Raw genomic sequence first — 27479 nt, 5'->3', positions numbered from 1 at the left:
CGTATGTAAAGTACATTTAGTAAAAGCATATGTAAGAATAATAAATCTAATTCACACTCAAAAGTAAGTGTTAGTAACACTGGAAGTTAAAAAAACACTTCAGACCAAAAAAAAAATCACATTTTAGCCTTTATTTAAAAGTGTGCAAAAGATTATTTATTATTTAAATAAAGTGTTTATCTTAATAAAATAAGTTCTCAAATAGTTGGGAGGTAGAACATTTCAAGTCATTTTCCCCCTCTGAATGCTTACTATAAACACTTTGTTTTTTAAGGGTAAAAACATGATACATACTTTAGGCCTTGCTACATCAAATTTGAAAGGACTGGGAAGAGGTTTTAATTGTATCTTGATAAAACCTCCCACCAGTGTAAAGGATTTTCACTCAGTCAACAACTTTTATTGACTGAACACTAGTATGAGGTTGGATCTGAAGCATTCGTCCAACTTGTCCTGCAGTTCTCACAGTAGTAGCACCAGAAGAATGGAGCACAGTTCGAGGATATTTAGCAGCAGTGGCTTGGGATATGGTTTGCTGAAAAGTAATCAGATACAACAAATGGCATTGAAAAAAAACAAAAAAAATCCACTAAAATAGCTTTAAGTGAGCTGTAGATTAAATTCAAGCTGAAATACACTTAAAAAAAAAAAAAAAAAAAAAAAAGCTCACATAAGGAAGAAAAAAGGCTTGTTCTCTTTATCTGTAACAGATAATTCTCAGAACCCAAAGAAAAATGCTAAACTTCTGAGCTAACGCCCAGACAGAATTGAATCATGCCAAAGACATCAAAGGCAACAAGAAGGGCTTCTACAAGTACCTCAGTACAGAAGGAAGACTAGGAAACATGTGGGCCCTCTCCTTAAGGAAAGAGGAGACCTGGTTACCTGGGACAGTGAAAATGCAGAGGTACAGAATGTGTTTTTTGCCTCAGTCTTTACCAGCAAGACTGGCCTTCAGGAATTCCCGGTCCTCTTTAACATCTTCATCGATGATCTGGACGAGGGCATCGAGTGCACCCTCAGTAAGTTTGCAGATGACACCAAGTTAAGTGCGTGTGTCGATCTGCTCAAGGGTAGGAAGGCTCTGCAGGAGGATCTGGATAGGCTGCACCGATGGGCTGAGGTCAACTGCATGAAGTTCAACAAGGCCAAGTGCCGGGTCCTGCACCTGGGGCGCAATAACCCCAAGCAGAGCTACAGGCTGGGAGAGGAATGGTTGGAGAGCTGCCAGGCAGAGAAGGACCTGGGAGTGATGGTGGATAGTCGGCTGAATATGAGCCAGCAGTGTGCTCAGGTGGCCAAGAAGGCCAACGGCATCCTGGCTTGTATCAGGAATAGTGTGACCAGCAGGGCTAGGGAGGTGATCGTCCCCCTGTACTCAGCTCTGGTGAGGCCGCACCTCGAGTACTGTGTTCAGTTTTGGGCCCCTCGCTACAAGAAGGACATGGAGGTGCTTGAGCGGGTGCAGAGAAGGGCGACGAAGCTGGTGAGGGGCCTGGAGAACAAGTCCTACGAGGAGCGGCTGAGGGAGCTGGGCTTGTTCAGCCTGGAGAAGAGGAGGCTCAGGGGCGACCTTATCGCTCTCTATAGGTACCTCAAGGGAGGCTGTAGCGAGGTGGGGGTTGGTCTGTTCTCCCACGTGCCTGGTGACAGGACGAGGGGGAATGGGCTAAAGTTGCGCCAGGGGAGGTTTAGGTTAGATGTTAGGAAGAACTTCTTTACTGAAAGGGTTGTGAGGCACTGGAACAGGCTGCCCAGGGAAGTGGTGGAGTCACCATCCCTGGAAGTCTTTAAAAGACGTTTAGATGTAGAGCTTAGGGATATGGTTTAGTGGGGACTGCTAGCGTTAGGTCAGAGGTTGGAGTTGATCTTGAGGTCTCTTCCAACCTAGAAATTCTGTGATTATGTGATTCTGTTCCAGAGGCCAGGCTGAATGGCTGGAGCAAGGAAGATGTACCTTTGGTGGACGAGGATCAGGTCTGGCAATACTTGAGCAAACTGGACCCATCCAACCTAGTCCTGAACAACCTCCAGGGATGGGGCATCCACAACTTCCCTGGGCAACTTTGTCCAGTGCCTTATTGCCCTCTAAATGAAGAATTTCATCCTAACCTCTAAGCTCAATCTCCCCTCTTTAGTTTAAATCCATTCCCTCTTGTCCTGTCATTATCTGCCTGAGTAAAAATTTACTCTCCATCTTTTTTGTAAGCCCTCTGCTGCAATGAAAACTCACAGAAGATCTGGCCAAGAAAGGGACAGCCAGAACTACTCTGCCTATGAAATAATTAATAAAGAAACAAGGCAGATAAAGTGGCAATGTTTACATCCTCTCCTCCCTTCACTCTGTAGTCATTCTACCCAGCCCAAAGACAGTACTGCACATTATTTTAAGCAGACCTCAAATCTGAGCCTTGTCTAATTGTCTCTTCATCTTGGTCATTTCTATTTAAAATTTTACCAGGTATGTTGCATTCAGAATATTGTTACAAGCATAATTCTGACTTACCTGAGTGACTGGATGGTGTTTTTCAACAATGACTGAACTCATGGGTGGAGCAACTCCCATCACTGCTAAACTACCACAAATTCTGTGTTTTTGTCCCATATCAGATCGGCCTGTGATTCGAGCAGTGATTGTTCTTCCTGCTTTCTGCTGAGCAGATGTTATTACTTTTGCCATGGGCTATAAAAAAAATAATATATATATATATTAATTGCTAACATTTGTAAATCTAGTATTTACAGTGCTTTCGTATGTCCACCTAGTTTTACTAGCCACTTGCCTAACAGAACATGGGACACTGCATGTAATATAGTTGTGTTACATGGGACTGAGTTTGCACCATCTGGTTGCTACCTGGTTAATTCTGTATTTTTCCACAGAGAAAGTGTTTAGTGTGAATGACTACTATACTATGGGGAGTAAGGCTAATCTGACAAAAATCAAGCAGGATGCATAGTTCAGCTTTGCTCACTGGCTGCATGCTCTACTGACAGCTGCAGGCACTTCTGTCACCCTGGCCCATCCTTCTAGCAGTGACAGCAGATGCAATAAGATGTTGCATCTTGCTCTATTGACTAGTAGTAAATTATCCAATGGGAATAGAAAAGGAGATAAATGCAGAGGATCCTTGAGACAAGTTAAAAGGATTAGCAAAAGCCACGTTTTTTTTTTTTTTTTAAGAACAACACTGTATCATATGAAACACCGGTTGTTCCTGTTACACTACATGTAAGTGCATATGCACTATTTTGTTCTTCGTTGTTCTTCTTTTTCTTTGCTCTAAAATCAGTTAAAACTCCTCCTAAGAAAATTGGGTTTTCTGTAACATAAATGAGCATTTACAAGCTAGTGTCTTCATACATGTAAGTGAACTCCATGGCACCTTCATTGACTACACACTTGTGTTGCACTGAAAAAAAGTGGAAATAAAATAATATCTAAACTAAAATTTATCGTGATTGTCTTAAAATACAAAACAAATTAATTTTAGCAGGTTACCAGTTTTTGAGTTGATGTCACCCCAGATCCTGCAGCTGTGCTACTGATGATTACTGGAGAATCAGAATCTAGCCTGGTCTGAGAAGTGCTTGCATGACCCAGATGGGTAGAAAACTGAATGAAATCAGAGTTTAAAGAATAAGTATAACATTGCCCAAAATACAATTTTACTCCTCAGATAGACATTTTTTTTCAAATGTTTTATTACTGTTTTTAATTTTTTTGTTTCAAATGTTTGTCCAAGTATTGCAGGAAACGGAGTGAATAATATTTGATATTGTTAGAATGGAAAATTGGGAAAATAGGCAAGCATGTCTTCTCCAATCTAACCTGTACCCTAGTGCGGAATTATTTTACAGTCACTATGTCTTCAGCATGACTTTGTGTATGTCCAGAATTTTCAGGCTACTGGATAATTTGACATGGCAGGACAGTAAGTTGAGTTTCCTCAGAGTCCATATACATTACATTTTTAAAAAAGAAGTTTCGAGAGAAGCCTGCCTTTTTTTTTTTTCCCCAGACGGCAGCAAGCTTAGCTTCTTTGGCAAACAGGTGTTTAACAACTTTTTTTTTTTTCCCAGAAAGAATGTTAGAGAGCAAATTCTGCTTGTTATAGTGACCTTTTCTTCAGCAGCTTAATGCATTTTCTCTAAAATTAAAACAGCTAAATGTGAGTATATCAAGTCATAGCAACCATGACTTAATCACTTCAATTATATGATGAAGTCTGGACATACACATAGGTTTCTTTTTATCCTTAGACTGAGTTCAATTTCCTCCAATTAATGGGCTATTATATTTATCTTCAAAAAGCCCCAGGCCCCAACACAGGAAGTGTGTTTTCACCACTGGTGAATACAGTTCTATTCCAGGTACACACTTACCAAGTCATCCATCTGAAGAGCAGATGCTGGTGGAGGTGGTGGTGAGGGGGGATTATATTGTGAAGGAGGTAGTATTCCTGCAACAATGGCACCATTATCATCTCTCCTACTTCCTATATCTATTATTTGAAACACAAAGTAATGGGATCAACACATAATTTAGCAAACCCTAAGGGGAAATGACGTAACTCACAGCAAAAAGTTTACTATTCTTCTGGGATTTCTGTATAATTTATTAAAGGATCACTCTGTTCTATATAGATACATCTATCTACACACACAAACATAAATCTTTCTGTATTTGACCCTTCTTTTCAGAAGCTTTTCAGAAGTATTTTCAGGGGGCTTGTTTCTGTGTTATGCCTCAACTCTTGTGCACTTGTCACATTACAGTGCAAAGAACTGAGGTTCTGAATTCTGATTTCCAATACTAAATCCATTGTGAAAGAGCTGCCCTTACACGAAGGTCCAAAAGCTAGTTCAAACAGAGAGCAATCAGTGAAGGAGGGAAAGGCCATACTGAGCTTCTGGCAGGGCATACGATCCTTAAGAAGATTCATTGTCAGGAACACAAACTGTTATTTTAACTTTCTCAAGAATGTACTGCAATTTTGTAGATTATGCCCAGCAACCACCTCATCGGCAAGGACAATGGCTGCAATACCGGCTATGTCATGGCTGTAGGATTGAGAGATTCTATGGGTGCCCTACAGTCCTCATCCCCCCCTCAATCTGGGTCAGCCTGATTAAGTGCAAACTCTGTTTAGGATGTAGATTGAGAGTGGGCTAAGCAGCAGCCTTCTGTCTCTCAGTGCAGATATCTTGAGGACATCAGATCTGCAGACCTAAGCACAGAATCTTTTCAAGCAGTTTCAGCCTTTTCCTTTAGAATACAAGCTTCCTTAAGGGACACAAAGAGAAATATTTTATTTTACTCTATTTCTAAGGCAGATGATGGTATTAGGAATTGTGCTCATTCCAGGGACCTGAGTGACACCATGGGACAGCTCCTTTTTTGTTGTTCTTTTAAACTAAGTAAGACAAATACAGTAAGTAAAGTACTTAAATCAGTACAATACTTGAGGATTTCAAGAGTGAAAACATGCGATAATACACATTTTGTACAAATAATGCATATATACATGCACTTTAAACTTAAACGCAGACAGGACTAATGCCCACTTACAAACCAATCTGATCTGATTTATGTAGTAACAGAATGTGAATTCTTGTGGCTCCAAGTTAAAAATCTTCTAAGTAATAATAATAAAAAAATCACCCACGATTAAATCAGCCACAGATTTTGGATCATCAACACTGACTCCAAATGCTATGGTCCCGTTAAAGTTGCAATACTTGCATACTGTTAATAACCTACTGATAAATCTGTTAAGGAGTCAAATTCTGCTTTTACTTGCAGTGACAATAGGTGGCACTGCAGTGTTTGTATAAATGCATAATTGACTGGCACATAGCATTTTTAAGGTCCACAGATTACAAACTAGAACAAAACAGAATAATCATCTCTCTCATGTTTTAAACCCTCTGATGTCCTCATCAGTCTTGTTATACCTGAGCAGAAATGCAAGTAAGCAGTTATTCAACTATGTTAAATCATTCTGTAACTGTCTTCATTAAAAGCACTGCCTAGCTGCCACAAAAAAAGAGACTAGCACGGCTGGGGCATGGAAGAGCATGGTATAGGAAGCAATGGAAGAAGGCAGGCATGGGACCAAGAACACCTGAGACTATGAGGTGTTACGAAGCCTGATGAGCAAATACTACAGTGACCACAGAAGATTATGCAGCATCATGCTGGAAACCTGAAAAACTGGGTGCAGGTGCTCCAGCAGTGTCCAATACAGCAAAATCACTAGGTACCACTTCTGCATCATACCAAATCAAGCAAAATGTTTGATACATGAAACCCAGAGATTGGTCACAGCATCTAGAGTTCATTTTTCTTTATTCCCTTCCCACTTACCCTTTTCTTCTCAAGTTTACAGAAACAAGGCTTTCCTATTTCACACCACTCATCATCAGCTGTGAGACCCACTGGTAGTGAGACACATTTTTGTATGAATAATGTAAGATAAAACTTGAGAGAGCGGTTGTTTCTACACAGAGAAAAGTAGAGTACTTGGGTAATGCCCTGAAACTTTATTCACGATTCCTTGAAGATACTGAATTGATTCATTCTATTCCTCAGATACTGATCCTATGTTTGTACTAGCACACAGCTACCATACTTAGCCAATGTTATACTTGATTTCCCTAAGCAATTGAAGAAAGACTGTTTATGTTTAACAGGATCTGACAGCTACTGAAATAAGTGCCTTATATCTTCTTTATTTTTTTTTCTTCTTCTTCTTCACACCTACATTTAGGCCCTAAGATTTGTGAGGAGGAATTTCTCTGAAGTACTTCAGAAACTTCTGGTATAAGATTGTTAAGAGCTTAGGAACTGAAGTTACCTGTCTAAGGCTATTAACTGCTGCCAGTATAGCTGGTTGCTAAGACACACATACAGGTGCAGAAGATCTGCTGGCAGAGATATTAATCTTTGATGTAGGCTGCTGCACCACTAAGATCATGCTTCTAATGCTGTACGCTGTCTCATTTTGAAGGTGTGAATTTATTACATCAGTAGGGGTGTTCAGCTCTTTTCTGCATAGCTACAGAAGCGTTACGAATGTGCAGCTGTGACTACACTGGTCTTTCCTGTTCCAGCACAGCACTCCTAGTAAATACAGAACCCAGGAGACTTACTTGCCCTTTTTGCATAAACAGGCAAGATTAAGAACAAAGACAGAAAAGTCTGGGAAAAGCATATTTGTTGCACACTAAGATTCCAGAGAACATAACAGGGTTTTGCAGTATTTTCCTTTGCCATAACCTGGGTGCTGACAGAATTCTTGGTAATCTTCCAGAGTATTCTAAGAAGCTTGCCAATTCTAGCTTCTTGTTCTGCTTTTCAGTTGCAGGTTACCACACCCAGAGCAAGGCCTGATGAAGGAAACCTGCTCTACTCTTCTAGCAGTGAGAAGTTCAGAAAAGTATTTCTTAACATATTCAGTGGGACTTTTTAAAGCAATAACAGTTTGATAAAGTCTGTATTGCCATTAAGTCCTCATACTTAAGAAAAAAAAGGAGAATCCTTTAAAGGAAATAACAAGACAACAAACAATAACAACAAAACCCACGAACTACCAAACCAGGGCTACTTTTTATACTGACCGGGATCTCCCCTGCTGTCCTTGCCCTGAAACATGGTCATTGCTTCCAGATTCAAAGCACATACGCCACGCATGAAGGCTTTCTTCATGGTATCTTCATACTGTTCTCTTTCACTGTGCAGTCTCAGAATCTCAGCTTTTGTTTGCTCCAAAGTAGCAGTTAGCTACAAAAAAAGAATATGGAAACAGCTGTCTTGTACTTCTGAATGCAAGGTATGAACGTAATTCCTCAATCAGCTTTAAAAGTCACTTACTATGTTTACAAAGAGAAGCATTTTTACTTCAGAATATCTCGTTTGCCAGGGATAAACAGCTAGTTATCTGTCAGTTGCTTGTACTACGGCATGTTATTTCTACTTGAGCAAACCAACAAAAAGAACACTTTTGAAAGGATTGCTAGACCCTAACCAACTATGCAGAAACTTATCTTGCCAGATTTTGTCTTCCAGAAATTATGCATGTTGGCAAAGCTAGATACCCTCAGGAATCTAGTTTCCCAAAACACTCCAAAGAGTGAGGGTTAGAATACTATTTAAGCATAAAGTGAATTGTCATCAGCAATCCCACTTTTCTGGCCTTTGAAAATAACTAAAAATACTAAGAAAAGATAAACCAAGTTAATCTTGTAACTCACTACTTACTGATTTTGCTTTTTCCCTTTGTTGCATTTTCCAAAATTCATCATCCTCAGGTAGGGTTCATATTATTTCAAAACACAACTCCCACTGTTTGAAATGACTCATTCTGTTTGGAATGACTCAGTCACTTATCAGAAACTGAATTTTCTGAACTGTAACTTTAATTTTCCAAGTATGGTACATACAGCTGTATGTACCAGAGTCAAAGGACATTATTTCATTGCAACTGTGGCTGGTAAGTCACATTTGGTAAGAGTTCTTAAAAATTCTAGGTTTAATTTATTTCTGAAATAGAAAATGCATCTTAGAAAATGCTTTAAAAATGCATCTTTTTACTTAACAAGCACTAGTGTGTATGTTGACAACGTACCTTTACCTTAACCTTTGAAAATTCTTCAACAAGTGTAATTGGCAAGCTGATGAGAAAACCAGCCTTTAACAGAACGTCTGTTATAAAAAAAATACTGTATTCTGCATGGTCATTAAAAATAATAATAGTCTTGTATTTCTCTTACGACTTTGTTCTTTAGTGAGGCCTCAACCTGCATAGCAAATACTAACGGTGTATTCTTAGGAAAAAAGAATAACCCCTATTGGTGGGCAAATAGTTTTTTAAGAACTTGTTTCAGTAATGGTCCCATTTACTTCACCTGTGTGCACAGATCAGCAACATTTTACATCAAAGGCTGGGGAAAAAACATCATATAAGGCAACCATCCATAGGAGAGATCCTAGATCTCCTTATGTCTTTTCCTGTATATGAGAGCTCTTCTTTGCTGGAAGGTCATCAGTTTTTTCAAGCTTTCTGAGAAAGTGGGAGTGAGGCATTGAGGGAAGGAGTAGAGGAATGAAAAAAGAAACCTCATTTTACCTCTGCAATTTTGGCTTCATAATCATTGGTGAGCTGAACACAGACATCTTCTGCTCGTAGCTGACAGGCTTTTGCTACTTTTTCTTTCCATCTTTCTTCACTAAGAGAGCGCCACGCTGTCCATACTTTCTTCTTCAAAGCTGCCTGGAATTGTCTGTCTGCTATTCTGTTCGCATATTCCTTAGGAAACAAATAGAGCAAACTTGCACGTGTTTAAAGTACGGTTAAAAACTTAAGTACTTAAGAGACTGGGGATGGCTGTTTTGCCACATATTACATAGACCACAGTAAGAATAACCAAGTGACATGTTTGTGTACTGCTTCGTTGTGGCATACTGCATCAACATCTCAATGTTTCCGCCTGCACATAAGTTGAGAAGCATTACTGTCCTCAGCATTGGAAAACACAGTGAACTAGGTTACACAAAGCAGTGTCAATAAACCTGAGTCTACCCAGAATACGTACCACTACATAAAGGGCTTGAATATCAACTTGTCCTTTTTAACAGTCTAGATTGGGAGAGGTTTGCAGTCTTGACATGGGATCCTTATTTTCTGTCATACTTAGTTTAGCAGGGTGTTTACAATGTCTGATACAATGCCCAATATTTTGCATGTGACTATCTCTTAACTAGTTCAAGTTTTGGCAACTGAAGTTTTAACTGTGAAATTGGGTGCCCAAAATGTAAGATGTGGTATTTAATAATTTCATTTTCTATTTAATAATTTCAATTTCATTGCTCAGAAGTTATTTGTTTAAAATTTAGAAAGATTCCCTCCTCACTTACTTCAAAATGCAGATACTAGTGATTTGTTGCAAGCTGATAACAGTAATTGGAACCAATATTGAAAACAAGTGTGTTTTGATTTTTTCCTGATCCCAGAGAGTATTCTGACAGCAGCATTTTTTTAAAAAGGATTGATGCTTTCAAACTGTATTTTTGACATTGCCTAAGACATCAAAACAGGATCACTGCCATTTCTTCCAGCTGTAACAGGAACTGCACCAACTCTGACTTTTGAGTTCAAAGGTTTCATTTTCATTACATTTTTATTTTGCACACATACCTCTTGTTTGGCTTTAAGTTGCTGAATCCGCCACAATGTAAACTTTCTCATTAACTCTATTCTCTCCTTCTTCATCTCTAATGCTTGGGTCAAGTTAGTAATGACCTGCAAAAATATTAATATTATTTCAGTAGTTATGATCTTAGTACGGTCAAATAGAACATACTTTCTACATCAGTTATTTTCACTTAAAGTATTTACTTTTAGCAGCAGCTTTTTACTAAATCTTCCCCTTACTCTAACCAAGTAGGAAACAACAATTAAGAGTTCAAATCAGGAATAACATTCAACTCTCACTGAGACTCTGCAGCACTTAATACACTTACTCTTTAATTATACGAAAAGTTTATTTGACTTGTTATTTCATCCTACATCTGCGGGCTTCTGTTCATCTCCTTACAATCATACATTATTGTAGCATAAGGTCAGAAGAATCATTAATTTGCAAGGAGAATTTTGATGCACCAGGAACTATTGGTATTATTGTTTGCTTTAGTGTACTGTTAATGGAAGTGTAAAGAAATAGCTTACCTGCAGAAAATTTATTTAATTTTCTGAATAGAATAAGCAAGCTAAATAGTTGCTCAGAAATAGAAAAATCAAATTAACAATGGTTAAACTTAACAGAAGTTAAAACAGTTAACCTACTGAAACTTACAGCTTCAAAGATCTCGAGAAAGATCCCACATAGGACTAAAGCTACCAAAAAATCTGAGGTACATTGATCTACGGGGCAGAGAATTCAGCTGGGGACTACTACTACCAACTCATATAAATAACAGAAGTAGCTGAGGTTCCCTGATTAAAAATTAGGCATGATGTAAATGGGATATCGAATCACTCAGCATTTCTGTACATTTTTTGCTAATCTCTTAAGCTAGATTCTGCCCTCAGTCACTTCTGAGCAATTCCTGTGGGTAACAGTGACAAATTCTTGGGACTCCTGGGAGTAAATTCCATTTAAAGGTATTTTAACTACCGCATAAAAGTTTTGAAGAGCAATATTTATGCTATCATCGAACACACACTGATAAACAAACAATACTCAAAAATTACTCTGAAATGAATGCGGTTATCTGACTAATAGTACAAAATTCCTAAGTTTCAATGCAGAATTTCATACAATTTCAGTCAAGACTATAATAGACATGTGATCGACCATAATAGATTTGTGATCTTCACATCATAAGTTAACAACAATAGACACTAGGTTTAAAATGCAAACCATGTAAAATATTTACTTACATGTTAAATTTCCATTGTTAGTAGATTATTAGCAACAATGATTCATTTTTTCACTACACAATCTAAATATATTATTTACTTCTCTATGTTACTAGTTGCAAGAATTGTTGTTCAGATAGTGCCATTAAGTTGGTGTACTTTTTTTTTTAAAAAAAGAGGACAATTTGATCTATGAAATTGAAATACTACCTCATCTTTTCTGCCTATAGAGATTTCATACGTATGTAGCAATTCTTTCAAGTTTTCCATCTGATTGGTTAATTGTCTCACATGTGCAGCATGTTTCTCTTTTTCTTGTCTCATTTGAAGCTTGTGATGTTCGATAAAATTCAGCCTCCATTTTCTCAATTCAGTCAGAACATTTGTCTGAAAAGTTAAAGGCATGACAATAGTGAAGTTAGTAAACTTCTCTCCTCCCCAATCTTTTAATCTTAACACACTCTGCAGTTAAGAAGGCATGAATCTATACAGTGATGCCTCTATCTTGCAGGCTGTTCATGCGTATAAATATTACCAGACAACTATTGAATGACAACAACTGAACATCCCTAATATAGAAAGTTAATCCAAACTTTTTTTTTGAAGTTACAGTGTTTGTAATAAAACAGCCTAGTGCTTACATATAATATGCAAAACCAAAAGAACTAAAACCACAAAGAAAACCAGCATTTTGTAATGCTATCACACTACAGCTTTCCCTACGCATTCTATGACAGCACACTGACATCTGTATTTTATTTTTAAGGAATCTATACAAAATAAATACCTTCAGACTGCCACTCCAGAGATCAAGTATATTTTCTATTTGAGTTATTTTTTCATCAGGTACAGTTAATTCAGTTGTTGTAGTTTCATTGATTTCTCTTGGAATATCTGTGGATCCTTGTGAAGATGTCTCTTCTGAAACAGGACAAAGCCGATCCATATTGGCCTCAGAAGGCTCCTTTACTGACATAAGGTCTAAAAATGAAACAGAGAATAAGGATCAGTACTCTGGGAAGGCTGACTGATCTGCATTCTGGATGTAAGTCAGAAGCCAGGCATAAACAAACAAACAAAAGAACCCCAAACATTTAAAACATCAGAAACCTCTTTTCCTCATGTACACCAAATAGAACCTAATTCAAATCCATGCCTTCAAGACACAGGCATATTTAAGCCAACAGTTACATTGTAACAGTAATCCAATTATAACTACTGCTCCCTTACACAGAATCTTTGAATGTCATTTCATGTTAAAGAGGATGATGACAGGAAGTACCAAGATGGAAAAAAAAAAAAAAAAAAAAAAGCACTGCAAGAAACAAAAACTCTCAACATGGATTCCTTTTTGGTTAACATCCAAGGTCAGAAATCTAAAAGCTTTTGCCATTTTCCATAATGAGACTGTAAACTCGCGAAGACAGTGCCATTCTGTTGTGCATTTGTAACATCAAACCATAGGTGTATTTTAATGGTGGCACGTACCTGCAACCACAACCTTCTCCCCAGTTCAGAGTTAGTACATAATTCAACTCTTTGTACTATTCCTCTTACAGCCTTTGATATGCTCATCTATTTGTATTTCGAACTATTTAAGAAGGGAAATATCTAATATGAATTTATATAATGCTTTATTCAGTTAGGCCTCACTTTCTGTTAGTGTGACTAGGTACCACTACAACAGAAATTAACACACCCCCAGAAGCTAATGGGCAGGGGTTGAGTTGCAACAGATTTAAAAGTGGGCTAAGACTAAATAAATTCATACTTATGTAAACACAGAAAATGAAAGTATTTAGTTAATCCATACAGAAAAAAATGTTAGTAGAGTTAACAGTTGTATAAAAAACTTGAAAGGATTGTGATTAGCAGATTCCTGGTGTTAATAAAAATAAAGCAGTATTTCAAAAGAATGATTTCCTTCTTTCAAAGAGAGAGGAACCCCTCAAAATTTTGGTGTTCATTTTTGAAAATGAGTATTGCCATTACAGCTGTTTTTATGGTGTATGACATTATTTGTTGTTACAAGCCATCAAAGATAAGTTTAACAGTTCATCACAAAGCAGGATTTTCAGTAGACACTGGAAATGTGTTTCCAATTTAACTCCAGTCAAGGCTGATCCCAAGATCACTGTTGGTGTTAGTTCCCTCAAAGGAAATGAGGATAGAAGACCTGTCTGGCTCATTTTCACTCCCATTAAGCAGTCTGGAGTTGCAACTGTAACACTCGAGCTCCAAAGCATAAGGGAAATGAACTGTGATACAAAAGCCATTGCAACTGCTTTTCACAGATTCTTCCAAGGTAAGGTACAATCAGTTTGAGCTAAAGAAGCTCCATCTCACACACTATTCCTCTAGACTAAATTCTCTAACCCATTACATAAGCTTAAGTCTATAAACACATTCCCAATAATAACAGTACAGGAAGATCTGGGTCTAGCTTTTTGCAATTATTTATGCTGCAAATGGGGAGTATTGCTTAGGTAATGGCAAAGTTTGAGTATTCGTTGCTTGTAACTGTCTCTAAGAAATATGACATTCTAGACAGAAGCATTTCAAGTAACCTTGGATCATCTAGTTTCAGTGATGAAGAATCAGACCAGTGTTTCACAGTATAAAATATTTGGCAGTGTTACTATGATCACAGATTCCTAGTTTTGTCCTTCACCAGTTGTTCTGATTATTGTGTGTCATTGTGTTCTTTCAGTTGTGATGTTGTTGTAAAAAGCATGAAGGTTTCTTTTTTAAATTGTTATTATCAGCTTGGACTAAAAGAAATCCAATGTACACAGCAGTTTCCAACGTATTTACAAGGAAACAGAACGTAACCAATAAAAACAGGATACAAAGCTTAGATCCTAGCACTGAAAGTTCATCACTTTTCTTCCTTTTTTCCTACCTTTCCTCCCTATATATACTGATTGTCCTGACTTGGCTTCCATTTGTTTTCATTTTACCACAGGATATACCTTACCCTGAATCCACTGGGTGTATTTCTTACATGTTTGTATGATTATCTCATGTAATCTACACTGGCCTTCCACTATTATCACAATTTTCTAGTTGTATATAGATTTATTCTTACTTTTAAAGCTCTCCTTCTGTCACCTCTATTCCTTACACTTCATTGCATTAATCCATTCAGTTAGTGTGCTATAGGTTATCAAGTACATAGAGCCATTCAAATATAATAAATATAAAAATATATGGCATGTACTTCAAGAAATAATCCCCACATGCATTTGCTCCAACAAATCTCTAGACTGTCTTCTTCCTTATAGTGAGGTAATAAAATTAGCAGTTTTTCCAGATGTCTGTTATCCCCATGCTAGTGGTCTTTTTTTCCTGTGCTGCTCTATTATCTGGCCTTTTCCTGGCCTCATTAATAAGATCTGACAGACTATCATGGAAGCAGCATTCAAATGCAAAAAAAAATAATAATAAAATTCAATTTTATTTATTTTAATATAGATACGCTGTACTTAGCTTACTCTTGACTTCATATTGAATGACAACTACTCAGCACCTTTTAGATTAATTTACTAAAAATGCCTTCTGGAACACCAGGTGTTCCAGAACTTGTGACTGGAACTCTGTCCTCTTGCACTTGCATAACAAATTGAAAAATACAATTATTCAGTGAATCAAGAAGAATTTATTTGGAGTTTAGCCAGATTCAGCATTAGGACTTGTGAAAAAGCAACACAGGATTTTCATCATTGACCCAGGTCAAATGAACTTCTTAGGAACCTGCATTATAAAAACTGCCAACACCTGAAGTTTTATGCTTCAGATGCATACTACGGATTAACTTTTTCTGCTAGTATATGCAAATGTTTGGAATACTAGGTGGCATGTAGAACTGAAATACTACATTTTAGGGGGGAGAGGTGTACTCAGAGAAGAAAGTATATAACATTATAATAGGTACATGTATGTGATCTTAAGATAGTGTTAGAGATTTTCAAACATCATAATCACTTACATACCTAAGGGATTGTATGGCTTTTATTCAATCCAACTCCTGAATGCTTAAATGGACAGCTTTTTCCTAATGTAGGCTTTGAATCAAGTTCTCATGGAGTAAAAAAAAGTAAGTTTTCAGTTCCCCAGCTCATTTCACTCTCCCCATAAATTATTAGATCATTTGTATTCATCATAACAATAGAAAAAAAAATCAGAATAAGGCAAAGATTTACCAATTCTTTGTCAGACTGGAAAAAATACATTTTTGAGAGTTTCACTAAAACTGATATTGAGAATGCTTGGTAGATATTCTTAGCAAGGTAAGCCTCCTACTATTTTAATGAAGCTCCTATTCAGGGTTAGTCTTTGAAAGATACCATGTACAACAGTCAAGAGATTTAACAGTCAAGATATTTCTGGACATAAAAGAACAAATTAAAAGCAAATTTCTCCTATTCTCAATGTGAATTTCTACCTGTTTCTTCACTATGGGGGGAAGCTTTTTTTTTCCTTAAAAAATAATTTAAAAGTACTTCTTTCTCTTGACAAGCAAAATATGCCACAGAAGCCATTTATTTTTTCAGATGATTTCAGATATTCTCACTATCTGTTATTACCTGGCACAGGCTAATGGTAGCAATTTGTTAAAATACAGGTATTTTTTAAAAATACTCTGAGTATTAATGGATCAATACTGAGGACTGGTAGACTGAAGAGAAGGAATTTTCCCACTGTTTGGGTATGAGTCATCATTACATATCTTTGCTACAAAGAATTTATTGCTCCACTCTTCCTCTTCTTCAAACTTAATTAACTAATCTGATAACGAGAACAGGAAATTAAAATTTAGTTTCAAGGTTTAAAAGCATTTGGACATTGGATTGAATAGTGTAGAATATTTTATTCCAATTATTTTTCTTATTTAACTGGAAGCTTTTAGTGAACACATGCATAATTAAATTTACTGTAACAAATATAGGTTACCAATAACTGGAATTCTACAATCAGAGTAGGAACATTAACTTCAGTTTTAAAAACCTGAGGAAAAAGTCAAAAAGAGACCAAAGAAACACGAACAACTTTTTCAGAAGGCATCACATGATATTGGCAACTGTTGGTCTCAATACCAACATCACATGGAAAAGCTGTTAGAAAATGCAAGTTTGAATAGCTTTGTGTAAGTGAAAACTTTTAGGTCAACATTACAGAACAGGCCTTCATTTTGTTTTAAAAAGTTAATGAACGTTATACAAATAACATTATTTTGCTTTTTAATACAGCAACAGCATTAGAACATGACAGGGAAAGAATAAATTTCAAGGAGACTGATTTTTAGTAGGAAAAAGTAGTGATGTCAAATGCAAAAACAGAGCTACACACACACGCAAAAAAAAATCAACTGTCCTTTGGAACAACATGTTGATGTACCAGTACCAGAACTATAATATTTAACATGAATTTGGCTATGTTTTCACTGGTCATCTTGTGTCATCCATTAGTATCTGAAAACAAATGGTGTTCTAAGGCCATTAAAACTGTGGCAAACAGCACCCTAATAAGGGATAACCTTGATCCAACACAGAATCACAAAATCACTGAACTGTAGGGGTTGGAAGGGACCTCAAGAGATCTTCAGGTCCAAACCCCCTGCCAAAGTAGGTTCCCTGGAGTAGGTTGCCAAGCTAGGTTCTACATAAGAGTTAGACAGATGATAGTCAGATAACTTTAGAAGTTTAAATAAAAATGTAACTTTCTTTCTACAACTAGATGGTTTCAAGCTCTGTTTCAGGGAAATAAGACCTTTCTCTCCCAGACTGAGAGGAAGAAGAGCCATTTTGAATGGCTCTTAACAAAATTAAGATTAAAGTGAACATGTTTTGTTAAAGTGGTATAGCACTACAAATTTTAATAGTGCACTGTTAATGGAAGCATCATGGGGGCCACTAAAATATTTTTCTTGCCTCAGCCTGAGCAGATCAGGAGTTCCTCCTTTACTGTTTTTAAATCAATTTTTTCAGTTTGAAAATAAAGATATTTATTTTGTATTTTGTGATTGTAGATTGTATCCTTGCAATCTGCTCTTGTTACTCAGCAACATACCACTACGATGGAAACTAGTTCAGAGGAGATGGGCACAGTGATGTGTTCATGAAGCTCAGGGTAGTAACCCTGTTAGAAGCAGTAACCACAGCCATTGTAAAGAAACCTGAACACATCTCAGCACTGGGAAGGACTGAAGGTGGCCTTTTTTCTTTTTTTTTTCCCCTTCTTTTATTTTGATGAATAGCTATATTAGCTCAATGGATCAACTGGTTGTTTAAGTGGCCTTAGTTAATCAAGAAGCAGGAATGTACTCCAACTGTGCTAGCCATATAAGCATGGGAGAAGCATAGAGGGTGCTCAACCTTATACTGAGTATAAACACTGAGCAAACATTAAAATATCTCTGAAGAGCCTGAGCTGGCTTTAACCCACATCTTCCTCCCCAGTGACTTGGGGATAGCCAGTGTCACGACAGGGAGTGAAGATACCAGTAACAAGAATCACGTTTGTATTTTGATCTAACCATATATTACAATTTCTATGCTGTACTTGTGTTACGATTTCAGTATATTGCTGTATCACTCTGCTAAATCAAGACTCTGTGTAACACCTAGTATCTTCAGGTGAGTGGACTGCTATTAAAACCAAAGCTTCCTTCTGCGGAATATCTAAAAGAACCTTATCAGAAACTACTGGACTCTTGACAGTAGCCACAAAATGATCTTTGGCTGTGCAAATCTTAAGACTGCTTAAGAGTTACCTTTCGCTAATTCTACCACAAAACGTAACCAATACTGCCATCCTCACTTTAATCCTTGCTTTAACAGCTTAATACACAACAAAAAGACAACACACGACTTCAGAAGATGTATTTAGTTTTTAGTCATGGCTATTTCTATTACGAAAGTATAAAATAAACATCTTTCAGTGTCTGGATTGTCCTTTGCTACACTAGTAAATTCCTGCCATCAGAATTATTTAGCTCTGATCAGCACAGCCAGTTCTCATACATTAGCTGTAGCCACAAACAACATTTACTCCAATGAAGCCAATTAGCACCAGGTTTACATATCACTTCAAAACTACTTGGAGTCTATCTGTAAAATCATCTACCATTTTATACCCCACAATCCTCTAAAATGTAGAGGAAAATCTGCTCTCAAGGTTCCAAAAAAGGAGTGAACAGAAAAATGTAGACAAGTATTTTTGTGATAAAGTGACAGACCTTCCGAACAACAGAAACTCAAGTTTTTCCTGATTTTGAAAGTTAATAAATTAAAGCAAAAACAGAAATGATTATTTAGTGTTTCTTTTGAAGTTAAATTAACAAAAGTTCCTTAAGCTAAATACTTGTGACAGAAACAAGTAACATATAACCAGAAATATCAGTGTTAGTAATGCATCACAAGACATTAAGTTTACTCATCCCTGAATGCCAAGTAATAAAGTAAAATTAGAATAGAGTGGCTGAACTAAAAGAACAAGAATGACATTCACATAGTGACATGAGTAGTGATTCCACAAAGCCCTTTTCAGCTAACATTTCAAAACAATCTTACTTTAAATACTAATTTATCTATCACAGCAGTGCAAGTATTAGCAAAAACAGTTATGACCTGACAAACTATGAAGCAAGGGCACCCTGTTCTGCATTATTACACCACCTATGTTAAATTTATTATTTTTTTTAAACCTATATTTTATTTTACATTTATTTTAACCTATGTGCCATAGTTGGGAACATTGAGAACTGTCACTACATCAATACTGTCACCTGAAACCTATGTCAGAGAGAACCCTTCAGTGAGTATAATATTCATAAATTTCTTCTTGTGCAAAATATACATGAGTTGTGTATTCTTTTAAAACAGAAACCATAAGAAACTTAAATTTAAAAAGCTGTAATGTTGAATTTGTAAGCTTAACCCGTAGCTTTGCAGGTATTACCTGGAGTCTTACAGTATATGGCATCATCTGTTACACCTGGAAATCGGCCACCTGCTCTCAGGTCGGAGACAGGTTCTGACCACTTCGGGAAACACTGTTCAAACTTTGGAGTCACTACAGCATAACGAAGCAGCTCTTCATACTCATCCTGTCACAAAGTGATGACAAACAATTATAAAGCTACAATTACATTCCTAAAAAATGGCTACATGTAGGAAGAAGTAAAAATGGGTTTAGACAATTCTTTGTATCTTCATATTAAGGTGAATGCTAAGATTTCCCTTAAAGGTGCAAAAGTGAGCTGTTTTCCATTTAGAATTGAGCTATACCAGTTATAATAATTTATTTTTCTCTTGCTTCGTTTTCTGCAACACATTGTTTACAACTAAGCACAAATAAGGAAATAGTTATATCTTAAGATTTTGTTAGATGCTGATCTAGCAAAAAAAAAAATAATAAGAACTTTAAATATGAACAAAAAGAATATAAATAGTTCCATATCATGTAAGCTATTAATCATCTGATGCTATTTTGAGCATTGCTATTACTGCAGAAGATTAAAAAAAAGTACATATTTTTAAAGCAATGACAAAGATGCTACTGAGCAGTCACATTTCACATTCTGTAACATTATAATTGGCTTTACAATTTCTTTGACAGCAATCATCAAAAGATACCTGATTATCCACTAATTTATTAGTAATATTAAGTATATTGTATTTTTATTTAGCTTAATTGTAAAATCCGTTCCCATCAGTGTTATTAATTAAACATTGGAAAAAAAAAAAAGCCAATTAGAAAGTATTAAACCAGTCCACCAGCTGTATTTTCTCCTTCACTCAATACTATTTTACTAACTCTAATCAGGATCCTAAAGAGTTCCAATGTCTGAAACAAACTGTAAATTGAAAAACTATTTTTGTCTTCAAGCTGGGGAAAGTTAGAGTGGAAACAATCAGTTTAAGGTATAATGTGTTGTTGAATCTACACAATGTTTATAAACTTTTAGCGTAACCCTTACATTTAAGTCAGTTCAACTAACTAGGGACCATTTTAAGAAGCTAGGTTTTATACATTTTAGCAGAATCCTTTCAGAATTCCACATCGCATCTTCTAGTCTATCATGTCAAAATTAGAAGTCTAAATAATTTCACATTGTATATGAAGCTATACAATATCAAAAAGATATGCTATGTATTTGTAGAGGAAGTATCACAAAAGCATTCTGTGTAAAAGAGAAAAAATGTCACAAATCAACAAGGTTTTTTTTTTTTTTTTTTTTTTTTTTTTTTTTTAAGATTTAACTCATGAAAGGTAAATTAAGTTAAAAGTGAAAAAATGTAGCATAAACAAATAAAACCAGATCAAAACCAAGACATAAACTGGCTTACTTTACAATGCAGTACTTTTCTATATACATTCTTACCATGAGTAAGAATTGGATAATAATCCTGAAAACCACATGTTAATTGTAAGATAATGCTACATCTTATAGTATGAAGGTGACACGCATTAGTAGTTAGGCCATGCTTATTATGCACCTTTACTATGTACTTACCTAAACTCCTTGCTACAAGGTACAACCTTTTACATCCCGTGCTACATGAAGAGCAAAAGATGAGCAAATTGTTTTTAATGACATGTAGTCATTAAAAATTGCTCTTGATGCCCTAACATAAGCCATCCTGCAGTGCATGAGCTCATACTCCTCATACTCAAAACCAAGTCGCTCTTAACAGGTCAATGAAATGACAGAGATAGGTTACAACAAAACAAAACAAAACCTTGGTATTAAGCCCTGCTATTAAAATTTACAAAATTACTTAGTTCAACTGAAGTTGCGTTTTACTGCTCCAATGACTTCAGTGCATTCAAATGTTTTAAGATCAAGTTTATAAAGAATATCTTAAAATATTCTATCCACACACACTACTGATTCTACCACTTCCAGTACACATCTGTAGTTTTCTAAAAATAGACAGTTTAGATTCTTTGAGATGCCAGAAGAAAACAGGTAACTTCAGATAAGTTATTTATCCAGGAACAAAATGGATCTTTATAAAATTCTCTACAGCTAAAATTCAGCAGACTAAAAAAGCCAATATATTATTTAACTTAGTTAAATAAATTTAGCTAGTTTTGTTAACCTTAACCTTCTAAAAGAAATTATATATTATGCAGAAGATGTTAGAACATTCTGACCAAAGAGCAACTTAAAACTAATTCTTTCCCAATACAACAAAGACAATAACATGTCAAGTGTGAAAGTCAATCATTTAGAATCGCTGAATTTAAACACTAGCTCACAGTCTATCTTACTACAGACATTCTGAGCAAAATAAAGAAATCAAGTTAAGGCAGGAGATTTATTTAGTCTTTCAAGTTCTAAAACTTAATAAAACTCAAATAATCCACTACGTACACAAATATGCTCTATGCACCAGCAGACAATTTTAATAGGCAGCATCCAGTGAAAAATTTGACAATAAATACTTGTGAATTACAATACTGCAACACTGATGAAATGAAGTTGAACACAAATATAAAAGAAAATACAGTATCCCAATTGTAATCTGAAACTTGAAAGAAAAATATCAGTCCTGCAAACTGCAATTAGACGAATATAAGACAAAGAAATGGTCTGCTATATGATCTCAGTGTTCTTATTTTAGAATAGCGAAATCTTCCCACAGAATTTGGTTATGTGTGCCATTTCATTTGTGTTGAGTTTCAGGAGCCATTTATAGCCTATGTTATGTATTTATCATTCAGATAAAGACAGATTTGTAAATATACTTGGGTAAACAAAGATAGAAGTAGTATTTAAAATTCACAGAAACATCTAAAAACAAGTCATCCAACTGAAATTAGGCAGCTGCTGAGATTTACAGCAATAATCACATCTTCAGCAAACCCAAATCCTTTTCAAATCCAGTTCACTGCAGTAAGAGTGCTGCATGTGAGAACTAAATCGCTGACAGACTAGAAATGTACTCAGTAGCAAAGTGGCCACTCAATAATACCACTCTGCTTTATCATTCTCTACAAGTTAAACTTAGAGCCTCTCAGACAACCCCATTACACAAGAAGATTCTGGTCTTTCAGAATTTGTTGCACAATGACTTTATCCTGTTTTCCAATGACAAAAGTCATTGGAAACACTATGAATTATGATTGATGAATACAGATCAAGAAAACTTACCTATGAGATATGACCACAAACAGAGAAGCATATGAACTACACATATGAATTACCCACAAAGAGTTAGTTTAAAAGGGACAAAGTCAGGAGGAAAAAATAATTTAATGATGCTTCAGCTGTATGTGCCCATTCCACCAGGTGACAGAATTAGAGCTACATTTATACAAGGCAACCAGCAAAACTTCTTATTGCCAAAATTAACCATTTTTGGACAGAACACTAGCTAAGAAAAAAAAATCCACAAAGTACTCAAATAGTAATAACCAACTATTAAAAAATTAAGGATGAAAAGTTACTGCTTTTGAGAGGATAGGACGGCTTTTATCCAGTATCTCTGCATCCTTTGAAAAGGATATTGAGCCCAGAAAAACACACCCCTATGCATATTACAGCTCTGGCATATTTTGACATATTTTATGCAGGAAACAAATGAATATACATGCATTTCCTTCCATCATGTAAGAAACCTCATGTAGCTACACTTCATCCCTCAGAAATACTGGGTTTATACCCTACTTTGTCAAATGTATGCCTCTTGTTAAAACTTAACATATAAAAACTGATACTAGAAAGAAGATAAGGAAGGTATATTATTTTACTTGTAATGATCATTGATTAATCTCTTAAGGTTAGATGTGAATTCACAGAAATTGAAATTTCTTGGGAAATTCACAAAGGAATCCAAATGAATATATTTTAATCTCACATTTTACTTTTGTCTAATTCGCTGCATTCACCAACATTTACTTTACTGCCCAACTAAAACATAATAGAGATGAAAATTTTGTTAGATATCCTCATAATTACACATTTCCAAATAAAATGTTGTAACAGTGAACCAGATGAGGTTGCTTCTTTCCTACCTGAAGATCTGAAGAAACAGAACTGCCCCGAACTGAGTCTTTTGGTAAAACTGGACTTGTGCTTTTCTCCTCATCTGATGACATCCTGCACAAAGTTAGTCTATAAAACAGTAGAAGCTCAACTTCACTTTTTAATTCCAAGGCGTTTACTCATGTTTTTCACAGAAACTCAGATTCTGTTGTAGCAACTACCTCAATGTGCATTGCTGGGGTAACCTGGATGTGTCCTCATTATATGCATCTCTATGAGCACAGACTGGAAGCTATTGAATTGTCTTATCCAAACCACACTCAAAAGCATTAAGACTTTCATTGACTGAGTTCATTTTATTGACTTTCTAAATAAAACGATGGAAAACCCAAAAGAAACAAGTCAGTCAATAGAGAATAACAGAAAATTGTTATGAGTTTAATACCTAATGCTTCATGTAATGCAAAATAAAATTTTACATTAAACATATTGTATTATATAAACATAACTAGAATATGCTCATGGAGAAAAGTTAAAACAGACATATAAAGAATGAGAAAAGACTTAATTTACATATACAGTCCTGTGTCAATTCTTAATTATATTGTTTGGAGCTTATTAGCTTGTTTCAGTACAAAATTCCTACGGAGTTCCACAGCAATGTCTATATTCTACTGTAATTTTCTCCCACACTCCAAGCCGAGATGATGCCCTGATCACTTCAGTTCAATACCTTGAAGCCTTCTCTTAATCATCAACGTCTGTCTCCCTCCACCTTTTCAATTCTGCTTCAGTTGCTGCCTTGTAGGCCCAGGAGGACAGACAGATATTGCAAGCACAGGTAGTGCCTTAGGTTCATGTAACGCCAACTATTCCAACAATATCTAAGCAATATAGTGAAGTATTCTTTGGGGATAAGGGAAGCAGGTAATTTTGTAGAAATGTTAAGGAACTTAAGGACATTCTGAAAAATCTATATATCTTTTAGTCTACTACAGCCTTGATATTAAACTCCAATGAAGAACTGAAGCTCTTTTGGGAAAACTTGATAGAATATGGGGAATAAACTCCAAAGGACATGGAGGGATGGAAGGAAATGAAAGGAGTTACAAAATCGAATGGGAACTCACTATTAAGCAAAGAGAATTCATTAATGAACAAATGGCATAGTAGTATAGTTGCCTGATAAATGTGAAAAGCAGTCACCTGACACATTTCAACAGAGAGTTGTCAGCAGAGTATGCCTGGGAAGACCACCACCATACATAATAAGAGGAGCAGGGTACTTGTTCAGTATAGCTAACAACCATGCAGGTTTAAAATTAGTTTTAGGAGACCTTTAAAACTGTCAATCATAATATTCTCAGTTGTTTACTAAACAGATGCATTTTCTGACAGAAATGTTATTTTTAAATTGCTAGTTGTACTGTCATTAAATCAATGGGAAATATCCTCCTTAAGCAATGATATCACATTTCAAAACATCAAAAAGAAAAAAAAAAGGCAATAAACTCAGCTCTCTATATGGGAATACAGGTAGAAGTTAATTGTCTCAGTTCTTTGAGTTACTCTAGACATTGATTCTTCCTGCAGCATGGATAAGCATCTATGACTACTAGGAGGCCAACTAAGTTTCACGTGAACACCGATGAGCCTAATGAAGTGGAAAAAGGGTCACTCTTAGGTCACTTCTGCAAAGTTTGTTCATTAATTTAAGACTACTGTTCTGACTTATTTTCAGCCTTCTGAGATTGTACCCTTAACACTCAGTCTAGCATATATAATTCTCTGCATATCATAGAAACTATGCTCAAGTTTGTGGTCCTCCAAAACTCAGCAGGTTCCTTTGACACAAATAACGTTTACCTTTCCATTCTATGCTGCTCTCCAAAGTTAAAAGTGTAGCTTATCTATTTGATGCCACCTTGTGAGAGTCACTGTCAACTCAAGCTCAGTGTGCTTGACTTCCCTTACTATCCCTTTTCTTTATTCCTGTGGGCTAGGCCTCCACTGTGCCCATCAGGTCTCCAGCTTGACTGCCTTTACCAACTTGAGTATCACTTTAGATTCTCACTACCAGTTTACTGCTTAAATTTTCAGCTTTCCTCACAACATTTGTTTTCCCTATCTGTACCTCCTATATTCCTGCCTATAGTCCAAATTTTAATTGTGGTTATTGCAACATTCCTGTACAAACCCCAATAAACTCAGAATTCTAGAGATCTGCTTACATAGAGAGGAACAGATCAGATTACTATGAGAGCATGAGCACACTTGTTTTAAGCTGACATTTGCAGGTGTCATTGCCAATTCATGCCAAGAATAAGTTATCTGCTTTGACCTGATCAAGAAAGTACTGGACAAGTTTCAAAACCAGACATCTGTCAAGGGGTATTAGGTGAGACATCAATAAAGTGATTTGCTGAGATTTAAATAACTAGGTGGCTGGCTACTGGTGAGAGGACCATCTTTGTGCTTACTGTGTTCTCATCTTCCCCAACCACTTGCCAACACACCTATATATAACTTAATTAAAGCACGACTGCTGTTAGCAGTGCTAATTTCCTCCAAACCACACGTGTATAAATAAAATGCTAAGGCAGCTACTTTCAGGATCAGGACCCAACTTTGAAGGTCTCTGGTCTGTCTCAACATGGCTGTTCTTACCATTAAGTATCAATTCCTCGACCCGCGCTTGGAACTTTGTGCTTTTGAGTTTGTTTTTTGACAAGGAGCGTTGCTTTCCAAATAATTTAACACTGCCTTCAGATCAGGGTGCTCCACCCCAGGTGCGGGCTCCGCTCCTCACAGGGCCCCTTTCAACTCGCAAGCACGAAGCAGCACCGCTCAGCCCGCGTTCTCAAGCGGCTCCGCAGCCTCACCCGACGCCTGCAGAGGCGGCAGGGGGCGGACAGCGCGGCGCCAAACAGCGAAACCAAGGCCACGCCGCGGGGCGCCGCGCACAGACCTGGGAGGCACACGGCTGGGCAGCCAGGAGGGCGTACAACTCCGTGCGTGAGCTGATTTTTACATTTTTCCCCCCAAAGCAGAGCCTCCAACGCAGCCAGGCCAACCCCCGGCGGCGCAGCGCCCCGGCCGCCCCCTCGCTCCCCTCTCACCTGCGGGCAACTGCCGCAGCCGGCCGTTGGACGCGACGGTTTCAAACTACCGCAGCGGAAGAAGAAGCGCCCCTCCGATTGGCTCAGCCCGCTTATGCAAAGCACTCTCTGATTGGGCAGCTTGGTGGGAAACGGCCAATTAGACGGCGCGCCGGCCCCCGCCCCCCGCTGCCTCTCGGAGGCTGCCGCGCGCTGATTGGCCGGCGGCGCTCCCGGGGCTGCGGCGCGGGAAGTGGGCGGCCGTTGGTGGCGGGGGGGCGGCCGCTGGGTGGGGAGGGGGAGGTGCTGAGGGGGCCGCGGGAGGCGGGGAGGTCTCCTGGTACCTTTTTGGGGTCGAGGGGTGCTCACGGAAAGACTGTTTTTAAATTTTTTTTTCCTGGTTGGAGAATTGCTGCCGAAAGATATTTTTGTGTTAAGCGAATTTAAAATAAATAAAATAAAATAAAATAATTGTTGGAACTCCTTCATTCGTAAACGTTTCCAGTTACACCAATGCACCAAGCTAGAGGAAATTCCCTAAATGGCTGCTTTAAGCGGTTGGTGCAGTGATGTTATGAATCACGGAATCACAGAATCGTCTAGGTTGGAAGAGACGTCCAAGATCACCGAGTCCAACCTCTGACCTAACACTAACCAGTCCTCCGCTAACCCATATCCCTAAGCTCTACATCTAAACGTCTTTTAAAGACTTCCAGGGATGGTGACTCCACCACTTCCCTGGGCAGCCTGTTCCAGTGCCTCACAACCCTTTCGGTAAAGAAGTTCTTCCTAATATCCAACCTAAAACTCCCCAGGAGCAACTTAAGCCCATTCCCCCTCGTCCTGTCACCAGGCACGTGGGAGAACAGGCCAACCCCCACCTTGCTACAGCCTCCTTTAAGGTACCTCTAGAGAGCGATAAGGTCGCCCCCGAGCCTCCTTTTCTCCAGACTGAACAATCCC

At 37.3% G+C, this 27479-nt stretch overlaps 1 protein-coding gene across 6 annotated transcripts; it reads right to left on the bottom strand.

Moving 5' to 3' along the window:
- Positions 1-128: 128 nt before the first annotated feature.
- POC5 (POC5 centriolar protein) lies at positions 129-26568 on the bottom strand. Of its 6 annotated transcripts, none has more exons than XM_082783578.1 (12): positions 26538-26568; positions 23448-23547; positions 19383-19530; positions 12211-12404; positions 11634-11810; positions 10200-10304; positions 9132-9311; positions 7624-7786; positions 4387-4463; positions 3503-3616; positions 2507-2683; positions 129-535 (listed from the first exon to the last, which is right to left on the bottom strand). In XM_082783578.1, exons 2-12 carry the CDS (start codon positions 23529-23531, stop codon positions 386-388), a joined length of 1569 nt encoding a protein of 522 aa, XP_082639704.1. In that variant the 5' UTR covers positions 23532-23547; positions 26538-26568; the 3' UTR covers positions 129-385. The 6 variants fall into 6 exon arrangements, with proteins under 6 accessions (XP_082639704.1, XP_082639707.1, XP_082639702.1 ...); XM_082783576.1 differs by having other exon boundaries at positions 134-535; positions 4387-4505; XM_082783577.1 differs by lacking the exon at positions 26538-26568 and adding an exon at positions 26086-26441 and having other exon boundaries at positions 134-535; positions 4387-4505.
- Between the last annotated feature and the right edge of the window lie 911 nt (positions 26569-27479).

This window comes from Aythya marila, assembly GCF_965140915.1.
Source record: "Aythya marila genome assembly, chromosome: Z".
Lineage (NCBI taxonomy): Eukaryota > Metazoa > Chordata > Aves > Anseriformes > Anatidae > Aythya > Aythya marila.
Note: the sequence above shows the minus strand (reverse complement) of the source record. Positions and strands in the feature narration are given on the sequence as shown.

Bases quoted from the DNA above. Each gene is read 5' to 3' on its own strand.
- POC5 (XM_082783576.1), bottom strand. From the start codon at position 23,531: ATGTCATCAGATGAGGAGAAAAGCACAAGTCCAGTTTTACCAAAAGAC. The intron at 10,305-11,633 runs GTAGTATTTCAA...ATATTTTTGCAG, and splicing joins CTATAGGCAGAAAAGATGAG to GTCATTACTAACTTGACCCA. The intron at 2,684-3,502 runs GTAACCTGCTAA...TTTTTTTTATAG, and splicing joins TGACATCAACTCAAAAACTG to CCCATGGCAAAAGTAATAAC.